This window comes from Macrotis lagotis, chromosome 1, assembly GCF_037893015.1.
Source record: "Macrotis lagotis isolate mMagLag1 chromosome 1, bilby.v1.9.chrom.fasta, whole genome shotgun sequence".
In the NCBI taxonomy this organism is placed as follows: Eukaryota; Metazoa; Chordata; class Mammalia; order Peramelemorphia; family Peramelidae; genus Macrotis; species Macrotis lagotis.
In genome coordinates this window covers 262,014,968-262,042,736 of record NC_133658.1, presented here as the reverse complement: position 1 = coordinate 262,042,736, position 27,769 = coordinate 262,014,968, and the positions used below count along the sequence as shown (strand labels likewise).

General features: G+C 33.0%; 1 protein-coding gene across 1 annotated transcript; it reads left to right on the top strand.

Moving 5' to 3' along the window:
* The first annotated feature begins 64 nt into the window (after positions 1–64).
* Positions 65–25,485, top strand: CTCFL (CCCTC-binding factor like). The gene is made up of 11 exons (XM_074210329.1): positions 65–119; positions 768–1,355; positions 1,956–2,190; positions 4,469–4,639; positions 5,923–6,056; positions 9,131–9,251; positions 10,541–10,690; positions 14,429–14,589; positions 18,646–18,828; positions 21,280–21,400; positions 24,153–25,485. Exons 2-11 carry the CDS (start codon positions 777–779, stop codon positions 24,308–24,310), a joined length of 2,013 nt encoding a protein of 670 aa, XP_074066430.1. The 5' UTR covers positions 65–119; positions 768–776; the 3' UTR covers positions 24,311–25,485.
* The last annotated feature ends 2,284 nt before the right edge of the window (positions 25,486–27,769 follow it).

The window sequence follows — 27,769 nt, the reverse complement described above, 5'->3', positions numbered from 1 at the left end:
GAGTCTGCGCGGCCTCGCGCCTCCTTCCCCTCCCCCGCCCGCAACTCCCAGCCGCCCCCTTCCCTCCCGCCCCTCCCCGCGCGGAGCACGTGGCGGAGGCCGCAGGAGGCTCGAGGCCGGTAAGAACGAAGGCCGCAGAATGGAGGGCATGTGGGAGAAGGCGAGGCCGAGGGCGGCCGGCCCTCCTGGAGGGGCCCGGCCCGGGGAGGAGGGCGGGAATGCCCGGGCCTCGCGCCCCGCCCGCCGGGCAGTCTCTAGTCAGCGCGGGTGAGGGGGTCAGCGGGTCAGGGGGCGGGGGCGGCCTCGAGGCCCCCCGGGGTGGCAGCCCGCCCGCCTGCCTGGGGCCCGGGCATTAAAGGGCCTGGCGGGGAGATGCGCAGACTTGGGGGGCCCGGGGGCGGGAAAGGCCGGCTGAGAGGAGGCAGCATGGGCAGGGCCCGGGGCAGCGGGCAGGGGCCGGGCAGCGGGCAGGGGCCACCGCCGTGGCGGGGGCAGGGCAGCCTCCCGGCCTCCGGGGCTGGCACCCCGGACGGGCGGCGGCAGCAGCGGCCCAACTAATAGGGGAAGGCGGCGGCCAGCCCTCCTAGAGAAGGGCAAGGCTTAGTGAAGGCCGGTGGCAGAATTAGGTAAGGTCAACCCAGTTGGCAAGGTTTCCAGAAATCCATGACCCCTATTTTATGGCAAGGGCTGTGCGGGTGGCCTGAGAGATCGCAAAATGCGACACCCCGGATCCCCCTGACACTGACTTCTTGCTTCCCCTTAAACAGGACACCAGAATGGGGACCGAAACCTTGGCCTCACCGGAACAATTCACTAAGATAAAAGGCGCTGATCTGATCCAGGACAAGGCCAAAGAAAATGATGTAGACAAGGTGTCTAAGCTAAAGGAGAGGCAGAACAGCTGTGGCCTCGAGGTGGACTGTTCCTATGGAGTCCTCCAGGCCAAGATTGTGGAAGGAGAGTTGGAATTGGCCCCCTCCAATGAAGAGACTGAGAAGCACATACTTACCTTGCAGACTGTGCATTTTGCCACAGATGAAATGGACCCCCAGGAGATGAGCCAGGTGACAGTGCAGCCAGCAGAAGGCATGCACGTCATGGTGCAGCAGGGAGAAAATGGTTTACAATCCTTGCTGGTCTTGCAGCAAGACGTCAATGTCCAGACAGAGTTAAATGAAATGCCCCAACAGGATTTGCAACCGTGCGTTGCAATAAGCATCCAAGAAGAGGTCATTTCACTTCATGAAATGGAGGTGATGGAGATTAATGTTGTGGAACAAAGTATTGAAGTTTCCAGTGAAGAAGATAAATTGACAATCAACCCATCATTAGATGAAAACACAAAATTCATAAAGGTAGAAAACTTTTTAAATGTCCAAATTTTAACTACTAAAAAATTAATAATGTGATTTTTTTTCAGTTTAAAAACAAATCTAGCACCGGCCCTGGAGTCAGGAGAACCTGGGTTCAAATCCAATAGTCTCAGACACTTAATAATTACCTAGCTGTGTGGCCTTGGGCAAGCCACTTAACCCTGTTTGCCTTGCAAAAACCTAAAAAAAAAAAATCTACATTAAAGTACTCAGGATAGTAAAACTAGCACTGCTTAATGTGACGTGTCCAGAGATGAAGAGTAAATAATTTGCTTAAATGAATATTTTAGATGTATTTTAGCATTAGAAATACCACACTTTGGGGGCGGCTAGGTGGCACAGTGGATAAAGCACCAGCCCTGGAGTCAGGAGAACCTGGGTTCAAATCCAGTCTCAGACACTTAATAATTACCTAGCTGTGTGGCCTTGGGCAAGCCACTTAACCATTTGAGCCATTTGCCTTGCAAAAACCTAAAAAACAAACAAAAAAGAAATACCACACTTTTAGACTGCTTAGTACTAGGTTAATGTATTAAATCTGAATAAGTTTGATATTTCTGTGAATGACTTTTTCTTTATTAGGAGAAAGGCAAAGATATATATGAGGCTGAAGAGGAGGCTCAGCAGCTATTAGAAGAAAAAAAATGTACTGATCAAAAAGAAGAATTATTTACTTTTGAAAAATTCAGAGAGGGAGAAAAGGAAGAAATCATTCTGTTACCAGCCAACACTGAAGTTGAACATGAAGATATATATTCATCAGAACAAGACATTGATGAGGTTCCTGGAACTGCAAAAAATCAAGCAAAAACAAAGGGTGAGCAAGATTAAATTAATTTGTCAGATAAAGTATTTGAGATTAAGAAAATAGGACTGCAATTTTCTCAAGAATTTATTCTTCCCATAAGAGAAAGGGCCATAATTCTGCTTGAAATTTCTAAACATGGGTGATTTTTAGCTGTCTTCAAAATATTAAAAATGGATGTCAGATGGATTTTGGATCAATTCAATATTTTTTCATTCATGTGTGATCTATGGAAATTTCAAATACTGATAAAAATCTTAGTGATTTGTAGTTATGAAGAATTTCCCAGGGCACTTAGAGGTTAAGTGGTTTGCTTGTCAAAAATGGCACTTGAGCACTGCCTTCCCAATCCCAAAGTTAGCTGCTTAGGTGTCTTTTTTTGAATAAATTAGTTATTTTTTTTAAATCTAGAAAGATATTTTAACTGACTTAGTATAGACTTATTTTAAAATGCAGTAGGATTTTTTTTCCTCAAAGAAAAATTTCTCTTTTGCCATGGAGCTCATTTACACAGGAAAGGTACTGAAATATTTTTTAACATCTTACAATGATTCATGCATACCTCAAAACAAACAAATAATGCTTTTATAATATTGATAGCTTCTTATTTGTGATGCTATATATAAATACCTCTATGTTTAGACCTTTAGCTCTTATTTAACTTGCTCTGTACAGAGCATAGTGAGTATTCAGTTACATTCAATTAGTATATGCCATTTGATAGTGATTTTAGCTAAACTCTTTTAAAAAGTTATTTACAGATGTCACAGCAAAAGCCTACTACTGCTATTCTCTATCAAATGAAAAGATTTGAGTCTACATTTCCAAATTATTAGTATCATCTAAAGAAATCAATTATTTTACTTCACAGATTATTAATTTAAAAAATTGTGGTAGCAGTTTGGGGATCTTTTGGTAGATTAGAATTTAAGGAAGATTATTTTATCAATTACTCACAGTTGAGAAATATTTTAAAGTATAATTCCTTTTGAAGATACTGTTTACATTTAACTTTAGTATTTTAAGGATCCTCAATGTTTTATTTTTATAGATACTGCTATTCTGATCAGAACCTCCTCCATGACATAATAGATAATTACATAAATTGATGTGACCAAAAAAAAATCTATCAGCAGATAGCCAACTCATTGGTGGTAAAACCTATCCAAACTTAAATATTCTGGTGTTTAGATGATACATGTGGTCTCTTGCAGGGCCCATGGTTGGAACCATTTCACCTTTGTACTGTCTGCCAGAAATTGCATTTTGCTGTTACAGCCCTTGAGAATCTAGATTTTTTTCGTATCACAGCATTAGATACTTAAAAAATAATCATTTATTATTTGATTGATTAGAAAGTCATTAGTGAATACACATTAAATTTTTTTTTAATTGATTGGGTATAAATTTTGTAGTTCCATTTTAGTATAGAAGTGAGGATGTTTTCTGAAAAGCTATCCTGGCAGAATCTGACAAAGGCTTTGAATATATGTATAATTAGATTACTAATCAAATAACTATTTAAGAATTAGAAACCTAGCCAAATTCAGAGGATTTTTATCACCAGAAGGTTATCCATTAGGCATTGATATATTTTTTAACCATAAAAACTGCTCCCTCCACTAACTGCTGCTTACAATTTGTAATCTTGGCCAAGACATTTAGCCTCCATGGACCTCAGTTACTTCATCTCTAAAATGAGAGGGTTGAACCAGATAGCTTCTGGAGAGCCTTCTAGCTCATAAGACTATGATAACTCGAAATCACTCTCTATGAGTTGCATCCCCCACTACATACATGGATTTAATGAATAGGAACATTGATGAAATCACAGATATTTTGAAATATTGTAAGTGAATTTTATAAATAGCTTGATGTGTTGGTGGAATCATCCATTAATGTTTGGTACCTGCCTACAGTGCAAGAGTTTTTTTTTTGGGGGGGGGGTTCCTTCCCCAATTGTTTCAATTATGGTATTATCTATAGAATACATTTTCTGATCTACTTCACTGGATTTTTTTTAAAGTAAAATTTTTAGGTTAAATTTGTTTAATAGAATTTAATTGTAAGCACATTTTTAAAGAATGAAGAATCTTGGGGCAGCTAGGTGGTGGGTGTAGTGGGTAGAGCATCAACCCTGGAGTCAGGAGGACCTGAATTCAATTCCAGCCTCAGACACTTAATAAATACCTAACTGTATGACCTTAGACAAGTCACTTAACACCATTGCCTTGTAAAAAAAATGAATCTTTTTGTAATTGAATGTAAATGCAATATTTTTATCCTATAGGAATGAAACGAACCTTCAATTGTGAAGTCTGCATATTCACCTCTTCTAGAATCTCAAGTTTTAATCATCATATGAAAACTCACTCTAATGAAAAATCTCATATGTGTCATCTCTGTCTGAAAGCCTTCCGTACTGTTACCCTTCTACGGAATCATGTGAATACACATACAGGTAAAATAAATGTAGGAAATACATTTCTTTTATTTGATAACTATCAAAACTCAACAAACTTCATCATCTACACAGAAACATTACAAAACAAGTTAAATAAAAGCTAAAGATCTAAACATTTAAGTATATAGCCTCACAAATAAGAAGCTATCAATATTATAAAAGAACATTTGTTTTGGGGATGTTATTATGCATGAGTCATTTTTTTAATTATTTTATAGTATATATAGGTTATGAGATGTAGTTGGTTCCAATATGAAACATTCAAACAAAGTTAGTAGATGAGTAGTATACTCTAATTACATGTTTGCAAATAAGAGCTTAAGATTATCCAAACATATCATCTAGATATACAATACTTATAGAATAACTGAAAATCCTCCTTTTGAAAAGGAGCTATAATCTAGGATTATAAGAGAATTGGTTTCAGTAGTTGTTGAGACAAAGCAGATAGGAGGGAAGAAAGGGAAGATAGTTCTTGAGGGTAAAAAAAGTTTTTTAAGACTTCTAAGAATGGAATATTGTCATCTTAAAGATGAGTGCAGGGGCGGCTAGGTGGCATAGTGGATAAAGCACCGGCCCTGGAGTCAGGAGTACCTGGGTTCAAATGCGGTCTCAGACATTTAATAATTACCTAGTTGTGTGGCTTTGGGCAAGCCACTCAACCCCATTTGCCTTGCAAAAAAAAAAAAAGATGAGTGCATATATTGGTGGTTAATTATACATGTTCAGGAGAAACAAAATTTAAAAGGGAACTTAAATCCCTGGAAAGGAAAAAAATAGAAGAGTTCCTATCTATTTGTGTTTGTGGGAGATATCTAGGTTTATGACATTACACTCACAAAACTTGAGTTTTGAGAATGTGCCAACATACTACATACATCAATACCAAATAAAATAACAAACTTAATACTTAAACCATAGAGTGTTCAAGATACTCTTCCCTCTGTGAGAATCAGGAAGAGAAGGATTCTAGAAGTAACAGTGTCACATATTTAATATTATTCTGTCTTTTTTTAATGTTAAAATCAGTAATCCCAAAATGAAATCAGTTCAGATAAATTGTATATTCCTAAATATTGCCTTTTTAATTATCTATAGAAAATGTTCTTTATATTATTCTATTAAATAAGCATAATGGTTAGCATTGTATATTTTCCTTTTCAAGCTATTTAAATTTTAACATAACTTCATATCTACAAATTATAGATTTATTACTGGAAAACATAATTAGTAAACTTCATTCTTAAAATTTTAAAGTAGAAAGACATTGTCTTTTACAGGAACCAGACCATATAAATGCAGTGACTGTGATATGGCATTTGTGACTAGTGGTGAACTTGTGCGACACAGACGTTATAAACATACTCATGAGAAGCCATTTAAATGTTCCATGTGCAAATATGCTAGTGTAGAAGTAAGTGCAGTTCTAGATCCTTACTTTTTGATATGTTTGAAATTTGATATTGTCTTATAAGAAATTGTAATAGATTTACTTTTTAATAGTATTGTATACTTAAATGACAAGGATTTATAAATCTAGACTAAAAACACAATTTTTTTACAGAATTAATACTGTAATAATAACCTATTGTCTTTGTTTTTCTAAAGTTCAAACAGAAAAATCTATTTCTCATTTTCTGTGATTACTGAGCAGTAAAGGAGGGAAGTTGCATACGAATGCCATATGAATATACATATGTAAATTAAGTAAAGTTAGAAAACCTAATCTGTAACTGAATTTGAGGCTAATACTTTCTTTTAAAATGAGCATTTCTCCCACCCTGAAATTTCAGTATACTAAATCTTAGAAACTCTGTCAGGAATTTGTAACTGTCTTTAGAATAATTTCGGATTAGTATCATATAGTATAATTTAGTATAATTTTAGTATAATAGTATAAAAGAAACTGTTCAAGAAATACTAAACACAATTTCATATTGTTTTGCCAAGTATTTTAAAGTAGAATGCACTTACATTCAATGTTAAAATGATTACAGAATAGATTTTATCTGACTTTTGTGAAGTATATCTATTCTGAATTTTTCAGTATAACTCAGTTGCAATTGAGATTGACTATTTGCTCCTTTCAAATTAGGGCCAAGTTTCCAAAAGCATAAATTTTCAAGCATAGTTATTTTCCATTCTCAGTTACAGGAATGATGCCATTTTAGCATTTGGCCTTATATGTCACAATCATTTCACAAAAAGAAATTACATTTCATTTATACATGACAGCATTCTCATTTTTCAAGTAAAATGACAGCAAAACAACATTAAATTTCACCAATTATCAGAAAAATATTTTGGAAAAGATCCATTGGAACAATGTACTGAGAATGATGAAAAGAGAAGCCTTACACAAAGAAGATATTAAAGAAACATTCTAACTTTAAAATGAATACCAATGACATAATATTGTGGTTCTTAAACATGTATATTATCATTATCTTAATTAAATAACTTTTTTAAAATAATGTTGTTTTGCATCTCCACTATAGACAGAAAGTTGATAGTTTTATTGTGAAGTTTAAAAATTGAGGTTTTATAAATGTACCTAAAAATGTACCATTGGAATTTGGAGAGTGAAAGATATCTGGGCAGTCATAGTCTATCACTTTGCTTTCTGCCAATTCTGCTTTTAAACCATGCCAGACAGATTACAGTCTGCTCTCAAGGGTCAGAATCCACATCATACATGCTACAGAGAGTATGTGGGGTTGGTTTTCATTATATATGTATACATATATATATATATATATATATATATATATATATATATATATATATATATATATATATATGGAGATTATTGGTGGTGTATCCCACTCCTTGACATGGACTACCAATTTAAGAGCTGGTGTCTTCCCTGCGCTCCCATTTCCTTTTGTCCTCTACCCTCAGCATATCATAATGAAAGAAGTTAAAAGCTTGACTGAGTATATCTTTAAGAACCTCCAAAAAAGGAAATTCTAATTTAAACTCTTCATATCATAGTTTAGTTTAAACTGATTTCCTCTTATTCTACCCTTTCATATACTTGAAAATATAGAATTATTGCACAACTTTATCCTTCCTGAAGACATTTAGTTCCTTTACATTTTTGTGTTTTCTGATCTTTGACATTTTTTAAACTTCTGCACACTCACTTTTTATATCATACAAATCATATGCTATAAGAGACCAGAGTTGTACACTATATACAAAAGTGGAAATTATGTATAGCATAAAGATTGCTAATAACTTCTGTGTGGATTCTGAATAAAAATGATATGTCTATGGTCTGATAAATTGCATCTTAGTGGTTTTGAGGGAAGGTTTGAAGAATGAAGTTAAGCACCAAGGAAAGGAAATTAGCTTTATAGACATGTATATATATATATATATATATATATATTTATATGTATATATATATATATATACATACACACACACACACACACACACACACACACACACACACACACACATTAGACTTTTTCCTCCTTTACTTGCAGTTTTGTTGGTGTGACACATTCAAAGTAGAATACTGCTTATTCTTTTTAAAGCTTGGGCAGAAAAGGAGGATTAAAAAGCTCAAGAGAAGATCTAGAGATGTACCAAAGCATAAGGAAAGGCTCTATAGAATGAGCTTTCAAATCATTTGCTCTAGTTTAGAAGATATTTACTTGATATAAGTCCTTTTCTTTTGAGGCAGTCAGTATATTCTTAAAGTAAAAGAGATTCGACTATTAATTTCATTGGCATAGTAATCTCCAAGATGGGGAAACTCCTCCATAGTGTCTTCTGCCTAGTTAGGTTTGGGATAGAGACTGGACCAGTGATTTCATTGTCACAGAAAAGTAGCAGGTGAGGAAATCCTCTAGAGCACTGAGAAGTTAAGCTACTTACACCTGCTCATACAGTAGGTTGTGTCAGTCAGACATAGGATTCTCAGGCTTTAAAATTATGCCCCAACTGCCTCTTTTTACCTTTAAAATAAGAGCACATTTGAAGGAGGGATGAAGGAAATTGTGATTCGAATGTGCTATACATATTATCTTGCCCTATAAAGGGCCTAAATAATTCAAATAGTATAGGATTCTGATACCATTAAGGCAATTAGAACTTGATGGGTTTTGCCTTTGTGCATCATTAATGTAATATAAAACTTTGTAAATGTTGTGCATATGCTGCCATAGAAACAAAAAAAATGCAGGCAATTGAATAGCTAAAACTGAAATTTTCCTTTGTAAAGTGAAAACAAATAATAATGTTGCTTAGAAATAGATTTTAACCTGCTGCTGTTCATCTGTTGCTTATAATATAAAATTCCACATATTAGTTTTTTAATTTTATTTTTCAATTTGTGATATGTTTTGATTGCTATAAAAATAATTTATTTTAGGATTTATACACATTATTGGATGTTCTGAAAGCATACAATTTATTTTTTTCCAATTTGGGGTTTTACAACAAAGTTTCTATTTTTTTCTTTCACTTGTATGTTAGGCAAGCAAATTGAAGCGCCACATACGTTCACACACTGGAGAACGTCCTTTTCACTGTTGTCTCTGCAGCTATGCTAGTAAAGATACCTATAAGTTGAAAAGACACATGAGAACTCATTCAGGTAAAAAAGCATTTTCATATTTAAATTCAACCATGTAATATCACATTCAAAGTTGATAATGTTAGAATTATACATTAATTATAGAATAATTCTACCATTATTATAGAACTCAAATTTATGTAGAAGTTATAGAATAATTATAGAGTATAGATCTGGAGTTGAAAGAGATTTTAGAAATGATCTAGTACAATCCCATAATTTTACAGATGAAGACAAGAAGGCCCAGAGAATTTAGCAAAGGATTTAGCAAAGGTTTTACAATAACAGTTAAGATTTGGACATAAATCCTTTGTCTGACAATTCTGATTCCAAATCCAGTATTATTCCTCCTGTACAATTATATCCTGAATGTTATATTTTGTCATGTGCAACTTTAAGTTAACATCAAGAATAATTATATACCCTTCGTTATTGATTTGAGCTTAGAGTTTAACTCAAGAACATAGATGTTTCCTTTTTTGAATTTTTGTAATACTTAAAACTTTTAAAAATCAACCTGAATTATTATTATTACTAAATTATTATTCAGTGGATCAAAAACCATAAAAATAGCTGCTTTTTTTGGAATCAAGAATGTTCACTTACACCCTTTGTTTGATAGAGTTCCACTGGATTGCTAAGATCCATTTCAACACTAAATCTTTGTACGTTTAATTTAACTGAAGTCATTTGACTTAATTAAAATCACCACATCAAAAAGGAAGTCAGATAAACAGTTAGGCTAAGAAACAAACGTGTAAATACAACCTAGATGCAAACTAATGTCATGTCTTCCCTAAAGTTCTTCCTTTTTCTTCCCCCTTATTTGTTAAAATGTTTTCCCCCCTCTAAAATAACCTTGTATTCATATATACATATATTTGTGGATATACACACTATATATATGTATGTGTGTGTGTGTGTGTGTGTGTGTGTGTGTGTGTGTGTGTGTGTGTGTGTGTGTGTGTGTGTGTTTGAATCCCTCCCAATAGTTTATGACCACCTTGAGGTTAGGAGTTTAAAATGTTTTTGGTTTTGTATTCTCAGTGCCTTGCATATCTTTTATTAGATCTTTGTTTTAAATTAGCTGCACATCATTGGACCTCAATCTATCATGATACTCAAACCATTTATTTATTTATTTTCAATATGGTTTTTTTCCCCCTCAATTATATATTAAAACAATTTTAACATTTGGGGTTTTTTTTTTAGTTTTGAGTTCCAAATTCTATTCCTTACCTATGATAAACAATCATAATCAGGTCATATAACCCTAATACATTCATTTCATTTGTATTCTTTAATCATAGGTGAAAAACCTTATGAATGTTACGTCTGCCATGCCAGATTTACCCAGAGTGGGACCATGAAAATACATATACTACAGAAGCATAGTGAAAATGTTCCCAAACATCAGTGTCCACATTGTGCTACAGTCATTGCAAGAAAAAGTGACCTACGTAAGTAGTTGGGTATTTTATTTGTTTACATTTATTTTCCTTCCCACATATGGTTAACTTCTGTCATTTACATTAGAAATATTTTTCTTCATAAAGTGATCTGATGCCACCTTGTGGCTAGAGTGACAAATATATGTTCACACAATCAGCACAATTGTAAAACTGAGTTTCAAAGCTCTTTTTCATGCATTTTATTACCAGACTTTTGCAAGAAGCCTATAAGGCAGGCAAAGCCATTGCTATTATCCTCACTTTATACCGATGAGGATCCTGAGGCTAAGAGCTGGTAAATTACATATTCAAGGCTAGTAAGTGGTAAAGATGAGACCAGAATACAGGTCTTGGTCCCTAAGCCAGATGATAACAGAGTACTTTTTATGTGGATTTGGAAATCTATGAATGAACATATTTGAAGTCAGTTAATCAGTTTGATTAAATTGAAATTATTATTATGAGTTATAAAATTACTAATATTCAATTTTGTAGAAATTAAAGTTCATAAAGATCAAGGTTGAATGATAACTTGTTATTAGCATTGAAAAACATTAATTTATGAGTTTATAAGAGTTTTAGGATTGTTTATATTCCTTTTAAGAAATTTAAATATGATAGGGTCATATTGTCATAGAATTAGAAAAAAATTTAAAGAATATCTAACATAAATCTCTTCTCAAATACAGGGAATAACTCCCTTTGTACTATCAAGTACTATACTAACTTGAACATTTCCAGTATTGGCAAACTTACCACCTCACAAGCCCATTGCATTTTTGAACAGCAATATTTATTTTAAACAATCTAACATCAAACTGATATCTGCCTCACTAACTTCTACCTATGAATTCTAGTTTAACCCTCTTCTACACAAGTTAATTCCTCTTTCACATTATATTCTTTTAACTATTTTTAAGAGAGCTATATTTTCTCCCTAAGTCTTCTCTTCTTCAGATTAAAAATCTTTAGCTTACTCAGTCATTTCTCATATGAAGGGTTTCTAAATCACTTCATATCTTTGTTGCCTTTCCAAGATAAACTCCATTTTGTCATTGCCCTTTTAATGGAAAGTACAGAGTACTTCCATAACCCTAATCACATAGTAGTCTTCAGTTGAGCAAATCTCAAACACCTATTAAACCATTTCTCTCACTCTTCCATTTGTTTAGGTAAAGGGACTTTTTTAGAAACTTTAGGTCCACATATTTAACTTTCTAAGAGCTTTTTGAATGTTTATGATTCTTCCCAGCTTCATGTCTCCCTTTTCCTGGCATTGCTTCCTTGAATCATGTGCTCTTTGTAGCACAAGGATCTCTGAATCCATCTAACAATACTGCCATCTAGCTCATATTTCTCCAACTTAGAGTTTATAAAACTTTTTCATATTATTTCTGGAAAGGATGTTAAAAATCTTTTGGTTCATACTCACTCTTCATTAGCCCTTTGGTTTTATATTATGAGAATGTTAAGATTTGGAAGTGGAATAGCTTGCTTATACTATACCAATACATAATGGCAGTAAAAGAACTAGAACCCAGGTCTCTTCAGTTTCTTCTGTTCAGGGCTTGTCCACAAGGATATCATAAGAGATATTCTTTGATGTCTTGCCAGAATGAATATACTGACATCTCTCCCTGGTCTAATACTCTAATGGCTGCTTTTTATATGAAGTAGCATGGATTTACTCTCTCTCTCTCTCTCTCTCTCTCTCTCTCTATATATATATATATATATATATATATATATATATATATATATATATATATATATATATATATATATACATATATATATATGTATATATATTGAACAATGCATTCTAGAATTTGGGGGGGTATTCTGTATCATATTCAATAATCTTTATTTCTGGGATCTACTATTTTCTAAGTTTTAAGAAGTTTGTTTCCAATTTTAGTCTTATATGTCCTGCAGTATTATAGACAGAAGTTCATGAGCACATGTGTAAATATTCCCAGTGTCTTGGTTGTAATTTGTTCAGATCTGAAAACATGAACTTAAATAAAAACCTTTATTACTATATTTTAATTTATTTTATACTTCATGTCTCTCAGAGTCATCTTCTTTCCAAACTTTTGTGTCTTAGAAACATTCCAATTGATGAAAAATATGGGCATCAAATAAAAGTAGAATAGTTTTATGTTCTTTGTCATCTATTAACATCATACTATCTTCTCTCAAACAGTAGGCCTATTCCTTTTTTGCCAGTATCATTTTTATTAACTAGTAGGTAATATTTAATTTTGATGATATAACAATTCCCATGGATAAGCATTTCTAATGTATCTTTATATGATTTCCTTATCTTCCTTTGCTTTTTCCCTTTATCTTCAAAAATTAATGTTACCAAGACTTCTTATTAATGTTTTATAAAACATTTAATGTTTTGTTTTATACTAATTGATCAGTTTAGTAGTCTAAGATGTGCTTTACTTTAAAGATAAAGAATTGTGCATATATGTGTATATACAGCATGTATGTTTATGTGCTGTGATACAGCACATATGTCTGTGACATGATATTAATCCTGACATTCTAAATTGTGTTCAACTTTGAAAGTAGAGAATTTGTTGGCGCTTAATTATAAATAAGTATATACATATAACATACATACACATGTGTACATGTAGACACACATATGTATATAACACTTTTGTTGTTAATTCTGAGCATTCTAACACGAGGAGTATAGTACTGTAATAAGTTCATAGTGGAACTTTTAAAAGACTACATGAATTTTTTAAAGTAGGTTATTGAAATGCCCTAATGATATTTTTTCATATTGACTTAGGAAAATAACTGCCTATATCATATTCAATTAATAGTTTGTATGTGGAATGTTTAAAAAATCTACTACACTTTTCCCCCCTTAGCTTAAAAATGCACTAAGACTTTTGGGACACATTATACTGTTATCCCTTCCACATCATAAGGACTAGGGACATTGTGCCCTTATGATCCTGAATATTTTTTTGGCTCTTCCTTCTTACTAAAGAAAAAGTCTGAATTTTTGCTTTTTCTTTTAAGGGATATTTCCAGTACTTGATTGTAAAACTTAGGTTAAGTATTTGGTCATAGGCTCTGTATCAACTTCAGTTTGCATAAAACTTCCCCAAAAGTTCCCACACTATAATATGGAAAATTGTGATATGGAAGAGATAATTGTATTCCATATTTCTCATGTAAGTTAGTTTGTTTAACCTAGTAAATTCACATGCAAATTGTTTTATTAGAAACAGAAGCTATTTGAATAAGTATGAGTCAGCATAAGTGGGATGTATCAGAGCTACAGAATTACCAGCTTTTTGTTGGCTTCTTGCACAAAGTATAACAGAATTGTCATGCCTAAAAGTCTGATTCCATTGAGCAAAAATCACAATACAGCATGTTTAATCAGACCTTGATAAACATCTCAAATGGAAGGAGACACACAAAGTGTTATTTGGTTGTAGTTTACATATATTTAGTGCTTAAAGCTTTAGAATATTAATTAACAACAAATTTATCTTAAATTTTAAAATAAATGTAGAGGGTAGAGAGTATGTGTATGAAAATCACAGCTTTTAAAAACTATCCTTTAATTCTATAGTCAACTAATATCTGTTAAAATAACTTTCAGTCTTCCATTCTCTTGTGAAGAATGTTATTGAAGTGAGGTTCTAGTAGATAGGAGAAGAAAAATTTTATTGGAAGCTGATGGGTAAAATTATTTGTTAAATTTTTTAGGTGTCCATTTACGAAACCTACATTCCTATAAGGCCACAGAGATGAAATGTCGTTACTGTACTGCTGTATTTCACGAACGCTATGCTCTCATTCAGCACCAGAAAACTCATAGAAATGAAAAAAGGTTCAAATGTGATGACTGCAGTTATGCCTGCAAACAGGTATTTTATGTGTCAGTGTATTGGAGTTTTGGAATGCATGGCAGTAGTATATGGTAGGTAAGAATCAGGTAGGCATTCTTTCACTTTTTAACATCATACTGTTTTAAAGGGACTATTTTAGAGCATTACAACTAGATTCCCTCTTTGCCCTCTCCTCACAGTGAACTTATGGGAGCATGAGATGCATATGGGTAGTCATGGATGGTTTACAGTCTGCGTCATTTGAGGGAATATCCACAGGAATGAAATCATAGATCCATTTAAGTATTTAGCAATAAGAAGAAACTTCCACAAAGCTTATTTCCTATTATAAAAGAGGAAAAAAATCTTGTTTTCTATATAAATACTTTGCCATAAACTCTGAGGTGAAAAAAGATCATAAAGTATTAATTACTGCCCACCTTCATCTCACATCCTTTTTCTGATTATCTGATTTTTCTCAATCCCATCACCTTTCTCCTAGTTTTCTATAAGTTTGACACTTTAGATCCTCTCCTCTGTCTTGATTTCCACATTCAGTTCATAGCTAGTCTTTCACAATGTGTCTTGCATTCATTCCTTCATTTTCCAGTCTTACTGTTGCCACCCTAATTTAGGCTCTTGTTACTATTAGCTTAGATAATCATAATACCTATGCCTCTAGTTTCTTTTCCCTGCTCTAACCTCAGTCTATCCTATTTTTAATTCTGTATCTGCTGCTTAAAAACAAACAAACTGAGGGGGACAGAGCCAAGATGGCAGCCTGAAGGCAGCATTTCCCAGAAACTCCTTCCCCAAAAAAATCCAAAAGCTGTCAAATTATGACTCTAACCAAAATTTAGAGGAGCAGAACTCACAGAAAGACTGAGTGATGCATTTTCCCAGTCCAAGATAACTTAGAAGTTCTGCTGGAAAGGTGTGTTTCACCAGGAACAGAGATTAGAATAAAAAAGCCCTGGCTGCAGCATAGCCCAGGCCAGTGATCACCAGGAACAGCTTGAAGGAGTAGTGAGAGAACTCTGTTGCACCAGAATGAGTGTGGAGTGAGGACTGCCAGCCTCAGAACAGCCCTGTGGCGAGAACCTGCAGCAGGAATTGGGGAAACCAGCCTACACCTCCAGAGCACAGTCCACAGATGGAAAGGGATTCAGAGGAGACTACAGAAATCTCTACTCTCCCTGGGGTAGGACTCTGCTATTTGCCCACTCTCAGATCCAGGTTGCAGTTTGGCCTTCCATACTAAGATAGTAGGGATCCTCCTCACAGCTCCAGGGCAGAGGGGAGCACCTGTGGTCATCTACATATCAAAGGAGAGGCAAGAGAGTATAAGACCTTGAAGGAATAAAAATCCCAGTGGGGTATCCAAAAAAATCCCCAAAGTCTTCGAAATGCCATAAATTAGCTTGTGGCTGAAGAAATGAGCAAACAACAGAAAAAGAAGAATCTGACCATAGAAAATTACTTGGTCCCATGAAATATCAAAACATACACTCAGATGACTACAGAATCAAAGCTTCCATATCCAAAACCTCCAAGAGAAATAGAAAATTGCCTCAGACTATGGATGAGCTCAAAAAAGACTTTGAAAAGCAATTAAGGGAGGTAGAGGAAAAATTGGGAGGAGAAAGAGCAATACAGATAAATCATGAAAACCAAATCAGCAGTTTAGTGAAAAAAATACAAAAGAAACCGAAGAAAACAATATGTTAAAAAACCAGTTTAGGTCAAATGGAAAAAAGCAAAATGAAAGGCAAATGAAGAGAAGAATGCCTTAAATAGCAGAATTGGCCAGCTGGAAAAAAGGAGATAAAAAAGTTCTCTGAAGAAAATAACCCCTTCAAATGAAGAATGGAACTAAAAGAAGCTGATGACTTTGCGAGAAATCAGGAAGAAATATAAAACTTCTGAAAAAGTCAAAAATTAGAAGAAAATGTGAAATATCTCATTGGAAAAAACAACCAAACTTGAAAACAGATCCAGAAGAAATAATTTAAAAATCATTGAGTTACCTGAAAGTCATGACCAGGAAAAGAGCCTAGTCATTTTTCAAGAAATAACACAGCACAATTACTCTGAGATCCTAGAAGCAGAGAGCAAAAATAGAAATTGAGGGATTTCACTGGTCACCTCCTGAAAGAGATCCCAATAGAAAAACTTCCAGGAATATTATAGACAAATTCAAAACTCCCCAGTCAAAGAGAAAATACTAAGAGCTGCCATAAATAAACAATTCAACTACTGTGGCTCTATAGTCAGGATGACACAGGATCTGGCAGCATCTACAGTAAGAGTTCTTAGGGATTGGAATATAATATTCTGGAAAGCAAAAGATCTTGGTTTACAACCAAGAATCAACTACCCAGAAAAAGTGAACATCCTCTTTCAGGGGAAAAGATGGACTTTCAATGAAATGGGACTTTCAAACTTACCTGTTGAAACAACCAGAGCTGAAGAGAAAGTTTGATCTTCAAGTATAGGACTCTGGTGAACCAAAGAGGGGGTGGATGAAAAGGACTAAGTACAAGGAAGTTAAAGATGTTGAACTGTTTGTATTCCTGCATGGGAAGAAGATATTAATAACTCATGAAATTCTCATTTATAAGAGCTGTTAGAAGGAGCATATATAGAGCATATATAGACAAAAAGATGGAGTCAATGGGTGATAAAGGGAAGTATTGGGAAGAAGAGAAAGGAGAGGAAGAAAGAACTAAGATATTTCACATAAGAGTCAAGAAAAAACTTTTTCAATGGAGTAAGGGAATGAGTGAGCCTTCATTCTCATCAGAAATGACTCAGAGAGGAAATAACACACACTTAATAAGGTATTGAAATCTATCTTATCCTAGAGAAAAATGAGAAGAAAGGGATGGGATAAAGGGGAATGGGGGGGGGGAAGCAGGGAATAGGTGATAGAAGAGAGGGAAGATTGTGGGAGAGGGTACTCAGATACTCTAAAACACTTTTGGACAGGGACAGGATGAAAGGAGAGAGAACAGAATAAATGAGAGTGGGGAGGAATAGAGTGAGGTGAAATACAGTTAGTAATAGCAACTGTGGGAAAAAAAATTGAAGCAACTTCTCTGGTATATTTATAATAAAAAAGGCAGCTCACCCCAGAGACAGAGCCATTGGAATCTGAACATAGACTGAAGTACATTTTGTTTTATCTCTCTCTCACTATTCTTGAGGTTTCTCATATTCTTTGGTGGGGGGGGAGGTATGTTTACTCTTATAACAAAGTTATTGTAATAATATAAAATGAATAAACCAAAAATTAAAATTAAAAATCCCCAACAACTTTCCATCGCTTCCTATTAGTAACTAAATAAAACATATCTTAGCATGGAATTCAAGATGTTCACTACTCAAATGGATTAGAAAAGGATGACTGGATACTGAGAGCAGTTAAGAGGTTGTTGTGGTAATCCAAAAGAAGCCATGAATTTCTTACAAATGTTTACTAAATATTTATCATACAAAAAATTCATTTTTGTTTGTTTTAAAAATTTAGAACATGCCATTTTTAGAGAAATTTTTCCAGTCTTAGGGGTCTTCTGAATCTAAAGTTTTAATAAATTTGGCAAACTCAACATGATTGTATTTCTTTATTAAGTTACATGTTCACTTTAGCAATATAAATTCATATAATAATAAGTTTAAAAATTAGTATCCAAATTTATCACTGTTTTTGTAGGGGAAAACACTAATAGGAGGTTCAATTGCAGGACTTCTACACACCACATGTGCTATGTAACAAATAATGAAACTGTAGTATAGATTGTATATGATTTGTGATGATTTGTGTGGTTAGTCCCCAAAGTCCATGGACAAAATAGATAAATAAATCTTTTTTTTTTACAATATCATTTGGAAGTTCTTTAATCAGTTCTTTTTTTTGGGGGGGGGGGGGGATATTTTTCTGAAGTGATTCTTAGTTGGAATCAACCAACAAGTACTTATGGAGGTTGCACTGATTACTGTGCTCGATTCTGTGAAAAAGAATAATCAAAATACAAAATACATGGAATGATTAATGAACTTAGGGTTTTTGCTTAATTGTTTTTTTTTTCTTTTTAGGAGCGGCATATGACAGTACATAAACGTACACACACAGGAGAAAAACCATTTACTTGCCTTTCCTGCAATAAATGTTTTCGTCAGAAACAACTTTTAAATGTTCATTTCAAGAAATACCATGATAAAAATTTCATACCAACTGTTTATGAATGTCCCAAATGTGACAAAAGTTTTTCACGATGGGTAAGATACTTTAAGGAGATGTAGTTAATTCTAGAAAAATTCTATTAGCTCAAAAATGAGAAAATACTAGGAAAAAAACTCTCTTTTGGAAAAGCTTTGTAGGGTACTGATCACATCTACAATGCTTATATTATCCCAAGGCATACAATTTAGACAGTTTTTTGGGTTTTTTTTTTTTTTTGTTTTCTTTTTAGGTTTTTGCAAGGCAAATGGGGTTAAGTGGTTTGCCCAAGGCAACACAGCTAGGTAATTATGAAGTGTCTGAGACTGGATTTGAACCCAGGTACTCCTGACTCCAGGGCCAGTGCTTTATCCACTATGCCACCTAGCCACCCCAATTTAGAGTTTTAATACCACTCTAAAATATAATTATTAAATGCTCTTTTGTTGGTATTAAGGTTTAGGGTTTTTTTGGTATGTTTATTGAGCCTTTTTGTTTTTTTACAAGTTACTTCCCAGGAACTGCCCTTCCCTATAGATTTCTCCATTATAAGAATGAAAAACAATCATGTAGAACCAACTGACACAATAATTGAGTCAGACAACATATGCAACATTTCCCACTCATACTCTATTGCCTCTCTACAGAAAGAAGGGGAAATAAATTTCATCAGTGATCCTCTGAATGAATATCAGTAATTGTAATTAATCTGATTTCTGATGTCTTTTAGTATGGGTTTCATTAATATTATTATTGTAGCTGTAGATATTACTTCCTGGTTCTAATTTCTTCATTCTGCAGCAATTTATGTAAGCCTTCCGATATGATTTATAAGATTCCTGGTTTCTTACTACATAAGATTTCAACCATAATCTTTCCAGCCACTTCCCACATTATGTCCACTTACATTTTTCCCAATTGTTTTGCTGCTTTCAAAGGCATTGCTATGATTATTTTAGTATATATGGAATATTTTTCTGTCATTGATACCTGGTAGGAAACATTGGATCAAAGATATGAACAATTAGTATGTTTTGCAGTTTAGAATTAGATAAAAGTGGAAATCTGGCATGAATTAATTATCAAAGTACAATATCTCTCAAGAATTTTATAACAAATAAGCCATGTGCAGAGGTAAAACTACTGTGAAACTTTCTGACTTCCCAAAATAATAACTTTTTATTTAAATATTTTACATTTTTACTTCATAGATTGTACTGTTAGTAAGTCTGACTCTATCTAGATCTTCTTTTTAAAAAAATTTTCCTTAAAAAATTTTTCTATGTAAACTCCAGTGTTATAAAGAAGAATAAACTCATATGAAAACTAGTATATATAGTCAGACTCAGAAGAAATATAGAAAAGGGATCTAGTACCTCTATTATGTATTACCTGATTATAACTCAAAGTGAGCATATATAGATTTTTCTATGTGATTTCACTGTGTGATGAACAGAGAACTAGTCCAAGAGTCCTGAGATCTGTATTTGAATCCTGGCTCTTCCATTAGCTAACTGGGTAATCTTAAGCAAGTCATTTTCCTTTAATGGCTCTCATCTTCTCATCTATAAAATTCAGTGGGTTGGATAGAATTTTCTCTAAGAAGGTATCATTATAAAATGGATTGGGAGTCAGAGAATGTGAATTAAATTCAATCTTATCATTGTTGTGACCTTGGGCAAAGCTTTTAACTTCTCTGGAACTCAGTTTCCTTAACTCATAAAATAAGCAAGTTGGGCTAAATGATCTATAAAGATCTCTTCTGTCCTTTATCTATGAAAAGATGATGTCATCCAACTCTAACAAATCAGTCTATAATTAGTTTAATAGTATCTTTTGCTTTATGGAATAGACACATTCCCAGAAAATCTGGCTGTAAAGTAACTCCTAATGTATTGTTTACCTCTGTTGTAAAACAAGACCTATGTTCCCCATGAAAATAATTCCCCTTTACTGTAGTAGTTTGTCTTAAATATGCCCACTGGTATTTTGAATTGGGGGGGGGGGAGCTCTCTCACCACACTTTGAATAATCTGTATTGCTTTTTTTAGCAACAAGCCCTTCTCTATCTTGCTGTACCATATGTTGCTTTATCAAATGATAGGAATTTCTTCTTTTTCCTCCTACATATTCATAACTCTCTAAATTTAACATCATTTTCTCTTTTTCTTAATAGTATTTAATAAATGTTATGGTAGACTGTGAAAGTAAATGTTATTTCATGTGACCTGAAAATTCCTTAAGTTAAAATTTAGGGGGTTCTTTTCTTTTTTAAAAGTATCATCTACACAATTCTGTAAATTCTATAAAAAAATTATTCAGCTATTCAAGCATGAGAATATCTATACTACTAATAATAAATAGTATCATCTTTATTTGTACAAATACTTAAAAGTAGATTTAACCCAGTGTTTTCTCAGGTTTTATGCCTTAGATTATAAATATTTTGGTAAAATATTAGAAAATATTGGTATTTTCATTATTTTAACCCCGAAACATTTTACCAACAGAATAATATGCACAAACATTCAGAGCATTGTGAAGCAGTAAGAGGAAAGACTGTTCTATCAACAAAAGAAAGAAAAAATAAAAAGAAAAAACAGAAGGGCCCAAAACAAGGTGCAAAGGAAGGTAAACATCCTGTTTGAAGAGCCTTGGGAATACATGAGATCAAGTATAGTAATACAGATCTTTGTTTTATAGGGTAGAGGCTGGTTTTTATATTTGCCCAGATAAGTTGAACCATCTATTTGCTTTTAGGAATGGATAAAAACCTTGCATTTAAATATATAGCTCCTTCAAATATTAAATACATGATTTAGAAGTACAAATAGAAAATATAAATTATAGTGTCAAGTCCATGATTTTTTTTGAATCATTTCAATGAACCTGCTAAATATTTTTAATTCTCATGTTAGAGATCATTAAGTCATGATAATCTAGGGATATATATAATCAATAGATTATGACGTACAATACTATTTAGAAGACATATAATTCAGACTGTGTAAGCAGAATAATGTGTAAAAGCATCCTTAGTAAATATTTGCTTATTCTAAAAGTTATAATAATTAATTATACTTGCATTTCAACTTCTAAAAAAAGTATTTTTTATTTTAAATAATCTATTACACAATTTTTACCAAAAAAAGAAAAAGTTATTAGGATGTTTTATATATAAGTAATAAATGCATGTTTATGATACTTAAGAAATTTTGATATAATGAAGTATAAGCATGTATTGGTAATCTCATGTGATTGTAATTCCTAATACAAATAAAAATTAGAGAAACTTTTAAAATAATGATTGATGTAAATAAAAGTGATCCTAAATTTTTATCATTATATCTTTTTTTCAAATCCTATTATTTGACCCTGGGCAAATTCTTTTTGTTTTTAGGGTTTTTTTTTTGTTTTGGGGGGTTTTTTTGGCAAGGCAAACAGGGTTAAGTGGCTTGCCCAAGGTCACACAGCTAAGTAATTATTGTCTTAGGCCAGATTTGAACCCAGGTACTCCTGACTCCAGGGCCGGTGCTTTATCCACTACGCCACCTAGCCACCCCATTATCATTATATCTTAGACTCATGACAACGTATCTTTTTTTATTAAGCTTAGAGTAAACATCTGCTAGCTGCTTATCTTGATTGTTGAAGCTGAAGTAAGGATGTAAATATTTTATAAAGAGACAAAGCATGCATATCACTTCATATTTATTTTCCTATCTTTGTATAGGAACTTTGAAAATTCCAAATTCCTTCTGATTTAGATTATAAAAGATAGGCAGAATTAACCAATTTTGAATAATTATTTATTTAGATATATAAAATGTATATATTATATATTATACATATATAAATATATAATTATTTAATTAAAAATTAATATCTTTAATCGTAATGGAAAGGGGGATGGAAAAAGAACAGAACATATATAGGGCAAAGAAAATATAAAGGTAAATTAAAGTTAAAAAACAATTCATGTAAAAGATGAATTTTAGAATGTTAGTATTATAGGGATTCAAACTGTCCAAGATTTAGGATTTATTTTGGATATTTAAAAAACTCTGAGATTTTAGGAATCGAAATTTTAATTTTTGGATTGCTGTTGTGAATGGTAGGAATATGGAACATGACTCTTACAAAATTTTCAAAGTACTCTATATCCAGTGTCTCATTTGAATCTTGCAACAGCTTTTGTCAGATAAGTACTACTATTTATTATTATCCCCCCACTTTCCAGATAATAAAAATGAGACACAGGGCAGCTAAATAATTTACCTGTCTCACAATTAACAAGTGTCATGAATTCTGAACTTAGCTTTTTCCTGCCTCCAAATCTAGAACAAACTCTACTACCAAACTGCCTGACTTCCCATTCTGGCAATTTTTCACTGTGGAAAAATTGAAACTCTAGTAACTGATAATTTCATATTAACTTTCACTATTAGATAATGTTGTTAAGATTCATTTTGCAGTTGATGTTTTTACTCATTTTATGTAGATTATTATCTAATATTTCTATTTTAATCTGCCAGTGAGAATAGGTCATTTTCCTTTTAGGTAGACTAGACTACATAATCAAACTATTGATTCAGGCCTCTTTGAAACATTAAATCCAGTATAATTTGTTTTTTAAACAGGGAAGTAGAATGACTTAGAAACCCTTGCACTGTTATAGGTTAATAGCATTTTTTATAAAGTTCCATATGTTATTTTAAACTGAAGTTATTTTTCCTTCTCATATTTGCAACAGGAAAACAGAGTAGTTCCTTGGGCATTCTTGGCCTATAAGAAAATTTATTGACGGGTATAAATAACAGTCATTAGTGCACACATTCAGCATGATCTTTTATAATCCTCATTACTTAGATTTAAACTTCCTGAGAATTGGAGACAAAAATCTGACACCTCCTATGCTTCATAGCAGCTAGCACAATGCCTTGGATATGGCAGGCAGGCTTTCAGTAAATATTTGTTGATTGAACAAACTGGAAGTAACAAGACAAATGGAAAGTAACAACTTTTATTCCAGTAGTTGTGCCCTGTTTCTAACAAAAAGAAAGTTGTTTTGTATAAATGTAACTTGAGTTGTTAAGCTCCTATGAAATAAAATATACATTTACTAGTATATATTTCTTATTTAGAGAAGGAAGATACAATTAAATACTAACTTGATTTTTGAAATATAACATTTGAGGGCCTAAAATGAATACACAAATAGAAAGGACACAAAATAGAAGTATTATGTTGTCATCAGAGGATTTGATTTCATGTTTTAAATCAAGTTACTTTTCAGCATAGATTTATACATTTCCAGTTTGCAAATTCTAATTTTAATGTATCATTTCTAATGTCAAATATGGTCTCTTTTTTTCCTTCAAAGTTGTTGAGCAGATGCCAATTGAAGATATTTCCATTGTAAACATAGAGCGTCATACAAATGAAATTGTTCCTGTCATATATGAAATAGCAGCAGATGTTGCTGAAGAACCAAAATCAGAAGTGACTTGCGAAATGATCCTTAACATGATGGATAAGTGATGCAGATGAAAATTTTATGTTTTCTTATAGTACATCATTTTTAATTAGAGGTTTTTTTCAGTGTCTTAATTCTAAACACAACATTAGTACATGGCTATGAAATTTGATGTTAAAGAACTTTTCAAAAGTTTATAGTGAAGCCTAGAATTGCATACTTATTAGAGATGTATGAGGTGTTCAAAAATCTACTGAAGTTAATTTTATTCATAACAATTTTGTAGAGGGCTTATAATTCTGACTTAGAACATCTTAACTTCAAAGGCATATTAAACTCATTCTGGTTATCACCTTAGCAATTCAGAATTAATAAAGAATATTAGTTATTCTTTTGATGGTAAAATAGATTGAGTGTGGTAGCAGGTAGTCAAGGCCCAAATTGTTTCTGTTTATTTGACACATATACCCACAATATTTCCAAACAGTCCATGTTATTTTAAAATGTATAGCACTTAGAAAAATTTGTGGACCTCCTCTGTAAAAGCTGACACTGCCATGGAACCTTAAATTACTAGTTTTAGCAATAATGCTTTTATTTAATTCATTTTAAACTACATAGTAGTTTAATTTCCTGATATGAAATAACTTGAAAACAACTCCATATGAAATGAAAACTGAGAAAAAAAAAAAAAAGAGTAGTCTAGAAAACAATGAAGAATATATGTGGAGGTTTAAAAGAGAGATTTACTTTTTAGAATTTTTATTATCTATTAATTATGTTTTAGGCAGATGCAAAACTCCCCTAAATTCAATATTAGATAGCTAAGTTATCACCTACTTCTACATCAATTCATACCTATATTGTTATTTAAGCTATTTGATATTTCTAAAAATAATTGGCAAACTGGAAAATATTATATTAGTGAAACTACCTATTTTTGAGGATTTATTTTATTTTTAACTTGTCTGTATGGGATATTTGACCTGCTTTCTCATAGCATGGAGCATGTTATTTCATTTCAATTTCAAATTTACTGTTATACTTCTGTGTTATGACCAAATTTTTCTCTTTTCCTTTATTGAACAGTTACTTTGGGTCTTTATAAGCATGTCTTTTCAGTGTTTCAGAATCATTGATATGTCGATTCAAGTTCTTAGATTTTTGTTGTATTCTTTAAAATGTTCAAAATTTAGAAGCTCTATGCATATTAATATGTCATTAAATTAGTTCAACAAGATTTAAATTTTATAATATGGTCTATTATTATGACCATTTTATTATTTTAGCAGCTTGTCACATTTTACTATAATTTTTACCAACTCAAATGAAATGCCTTTTAAAAAACTTATGAATTATGACCCTTTAAGAAATGGCTCGTTTTACATCAAAGCTGTGATGCTTCCTTTCTTCCTAAGTTGACAGTATGAATGTTGATTTTTAAGAAAATTTGTTTAGAAAATAAAATTAGCTGTGTTTTAGTAGTTTCAGAATGTATGTCTGAGTATATTTTATATTACTGTAAAGTTTAAAAGGTTTGTGATGAAAAATTTTCAAATGATATTTTGAGTCTATAGAAGACAATAGGTTAAGAAACAGATAAATGAAAGTGTTAAAACCAAGACTGTGTCTACTGTGTCTAAATACCACCAAAACACTGACAAAATTTTAAAATAAAATTTAAAACTTTGAATATGGATCTTCTATAAACATATCTTCCAAGTCCCTATTTGTATAGAAAATATCCAGATGATAAATTTTCACTTTCCATCCAGATATTTTAATGATTTAGAGAACTTTCAAATTTGTTCTGATCACTACATACTGAATTTGAAATAGAAAACACTGACAGTTGTTTTCCCAAAAAGGGAAGTCATTTTTTTTAGATGAATAAAATACACCCTGGGGCTGCTAGGTGACACAGTGGATGGAGCACTGGAGTCAGGAGTCCCTGAGTTCAGATCGTCTCACACACTTTCTAATTACCTAGCTATGTGGCCTTGGACAAGCCACTTAACCCCATTGCCTTGCCCCCCCCAAAAAAAAAACCCTAAAAAAGAAAAAGAAAAAAAGAAAATGCACCCAATAGATAATTCTCTCATATGTTGTGGTTGAGGATGGAAAGTTACAAATTAGCATTTAGTATTATTAATTTGTACTAACCAGAGATAAAATAAAACCTGTGTTTGTCTTCAGAAGTAACAGTAGGAGTGGTTATATATGAAAAAGTAAAGAGAAAATGACATTTATATTAGATATATTTACACTAAAAGAGAAAGTATTCATCGAATTTTACTGTGATTGAGTTTTGAATGTTTGGTTAATGACCTGCCTTTGGAATGATTGGGTTTAAAATACTTTTGACATCTAGCATTAAGAAACTCTAGACAATAGACAAATCTTGCATAATTTAACGTCTCTTTTTAGGTCAAATTGCAAATGTTTGACAACAGTTTAATTGAATAAAGATTGCTTTTTAAACTGACTTGATACCTTGCCATTTTATTCTGTTAACAGTCTGTTATACATAGTTTGAGGTTAGTGACTGAAGTAGTTGATTTTTTTTCAAAGTTTAGCTGCCCACTTACTTGAAAGTTAAAAGAATTTTCCCTTCATTGTCAAGTGACTCAAATAGTGTCTCTGAATGCTTTCCTTTAAAATGTTTAGATTCTCTCAAAATGATTCATTATCTTGAGTATCCCCTGTGAACATTTTTTCCTAGACATATAGTTTTCTCAAACATTTGACACACATTAGCAGTGACTTTTGATATCCTCCTTTTTTAAAAACAGGTTCATAGAATGTTAGAACTCAAAGGAACCTTAGAAGGAATTTAGTTCAGCTCCTTATTTTTCAAATGAGGGAGCCAAAGCTATATATATAAATGGCAGAGCTGGAATTTGAATACAAATTTTTCTCCTTCCTATCCTACTGCATTACTTACTCCTTAACTCATTTTTAGTCTTAAATCCCCCTTGAGGAATGCATTTGCTCAGACAATTGGTTTGACGAGTTTGTTACATGCTTTTATTTGCTTTCTATAATATAGGAATATGACTATAAAATAATTGCTCTGCAAGTCATAGAAGAAACTATTATCTCTTCATTGTACACAGCTCAAGGACAGAAAGGCTATGTTTACTGTGAATTGCATGCAGCATATAGAGTTGTTATTGTCCTGAGCAAGAAGACCCAGACCCAGGAGGTAGCCTTTATTTGTTGGGTAGCTTTTGCATCCCTGTCTGGCAGACAGAAGCTGAAACACAAGGTCACGGAGCACAAGACAGCTGAGAGCACTAATAGAAAGGATTCCTCTCAGGAACAGATGAATGAGTTGGAACAATGGATTGCTATCACTGTCTGATAATAGATGACAGTTCTTAGGAGACTGAGTCAAAAGGTTATTGATGAGAAGATCCATCCTGATAATTACTATAATTATGCCATGAGGCCTGATCAAAAACAGTTAAGTAATAACTGAAAATAACAGACTTGACAATAAATTTCTTGAGCTTCAATCAGTC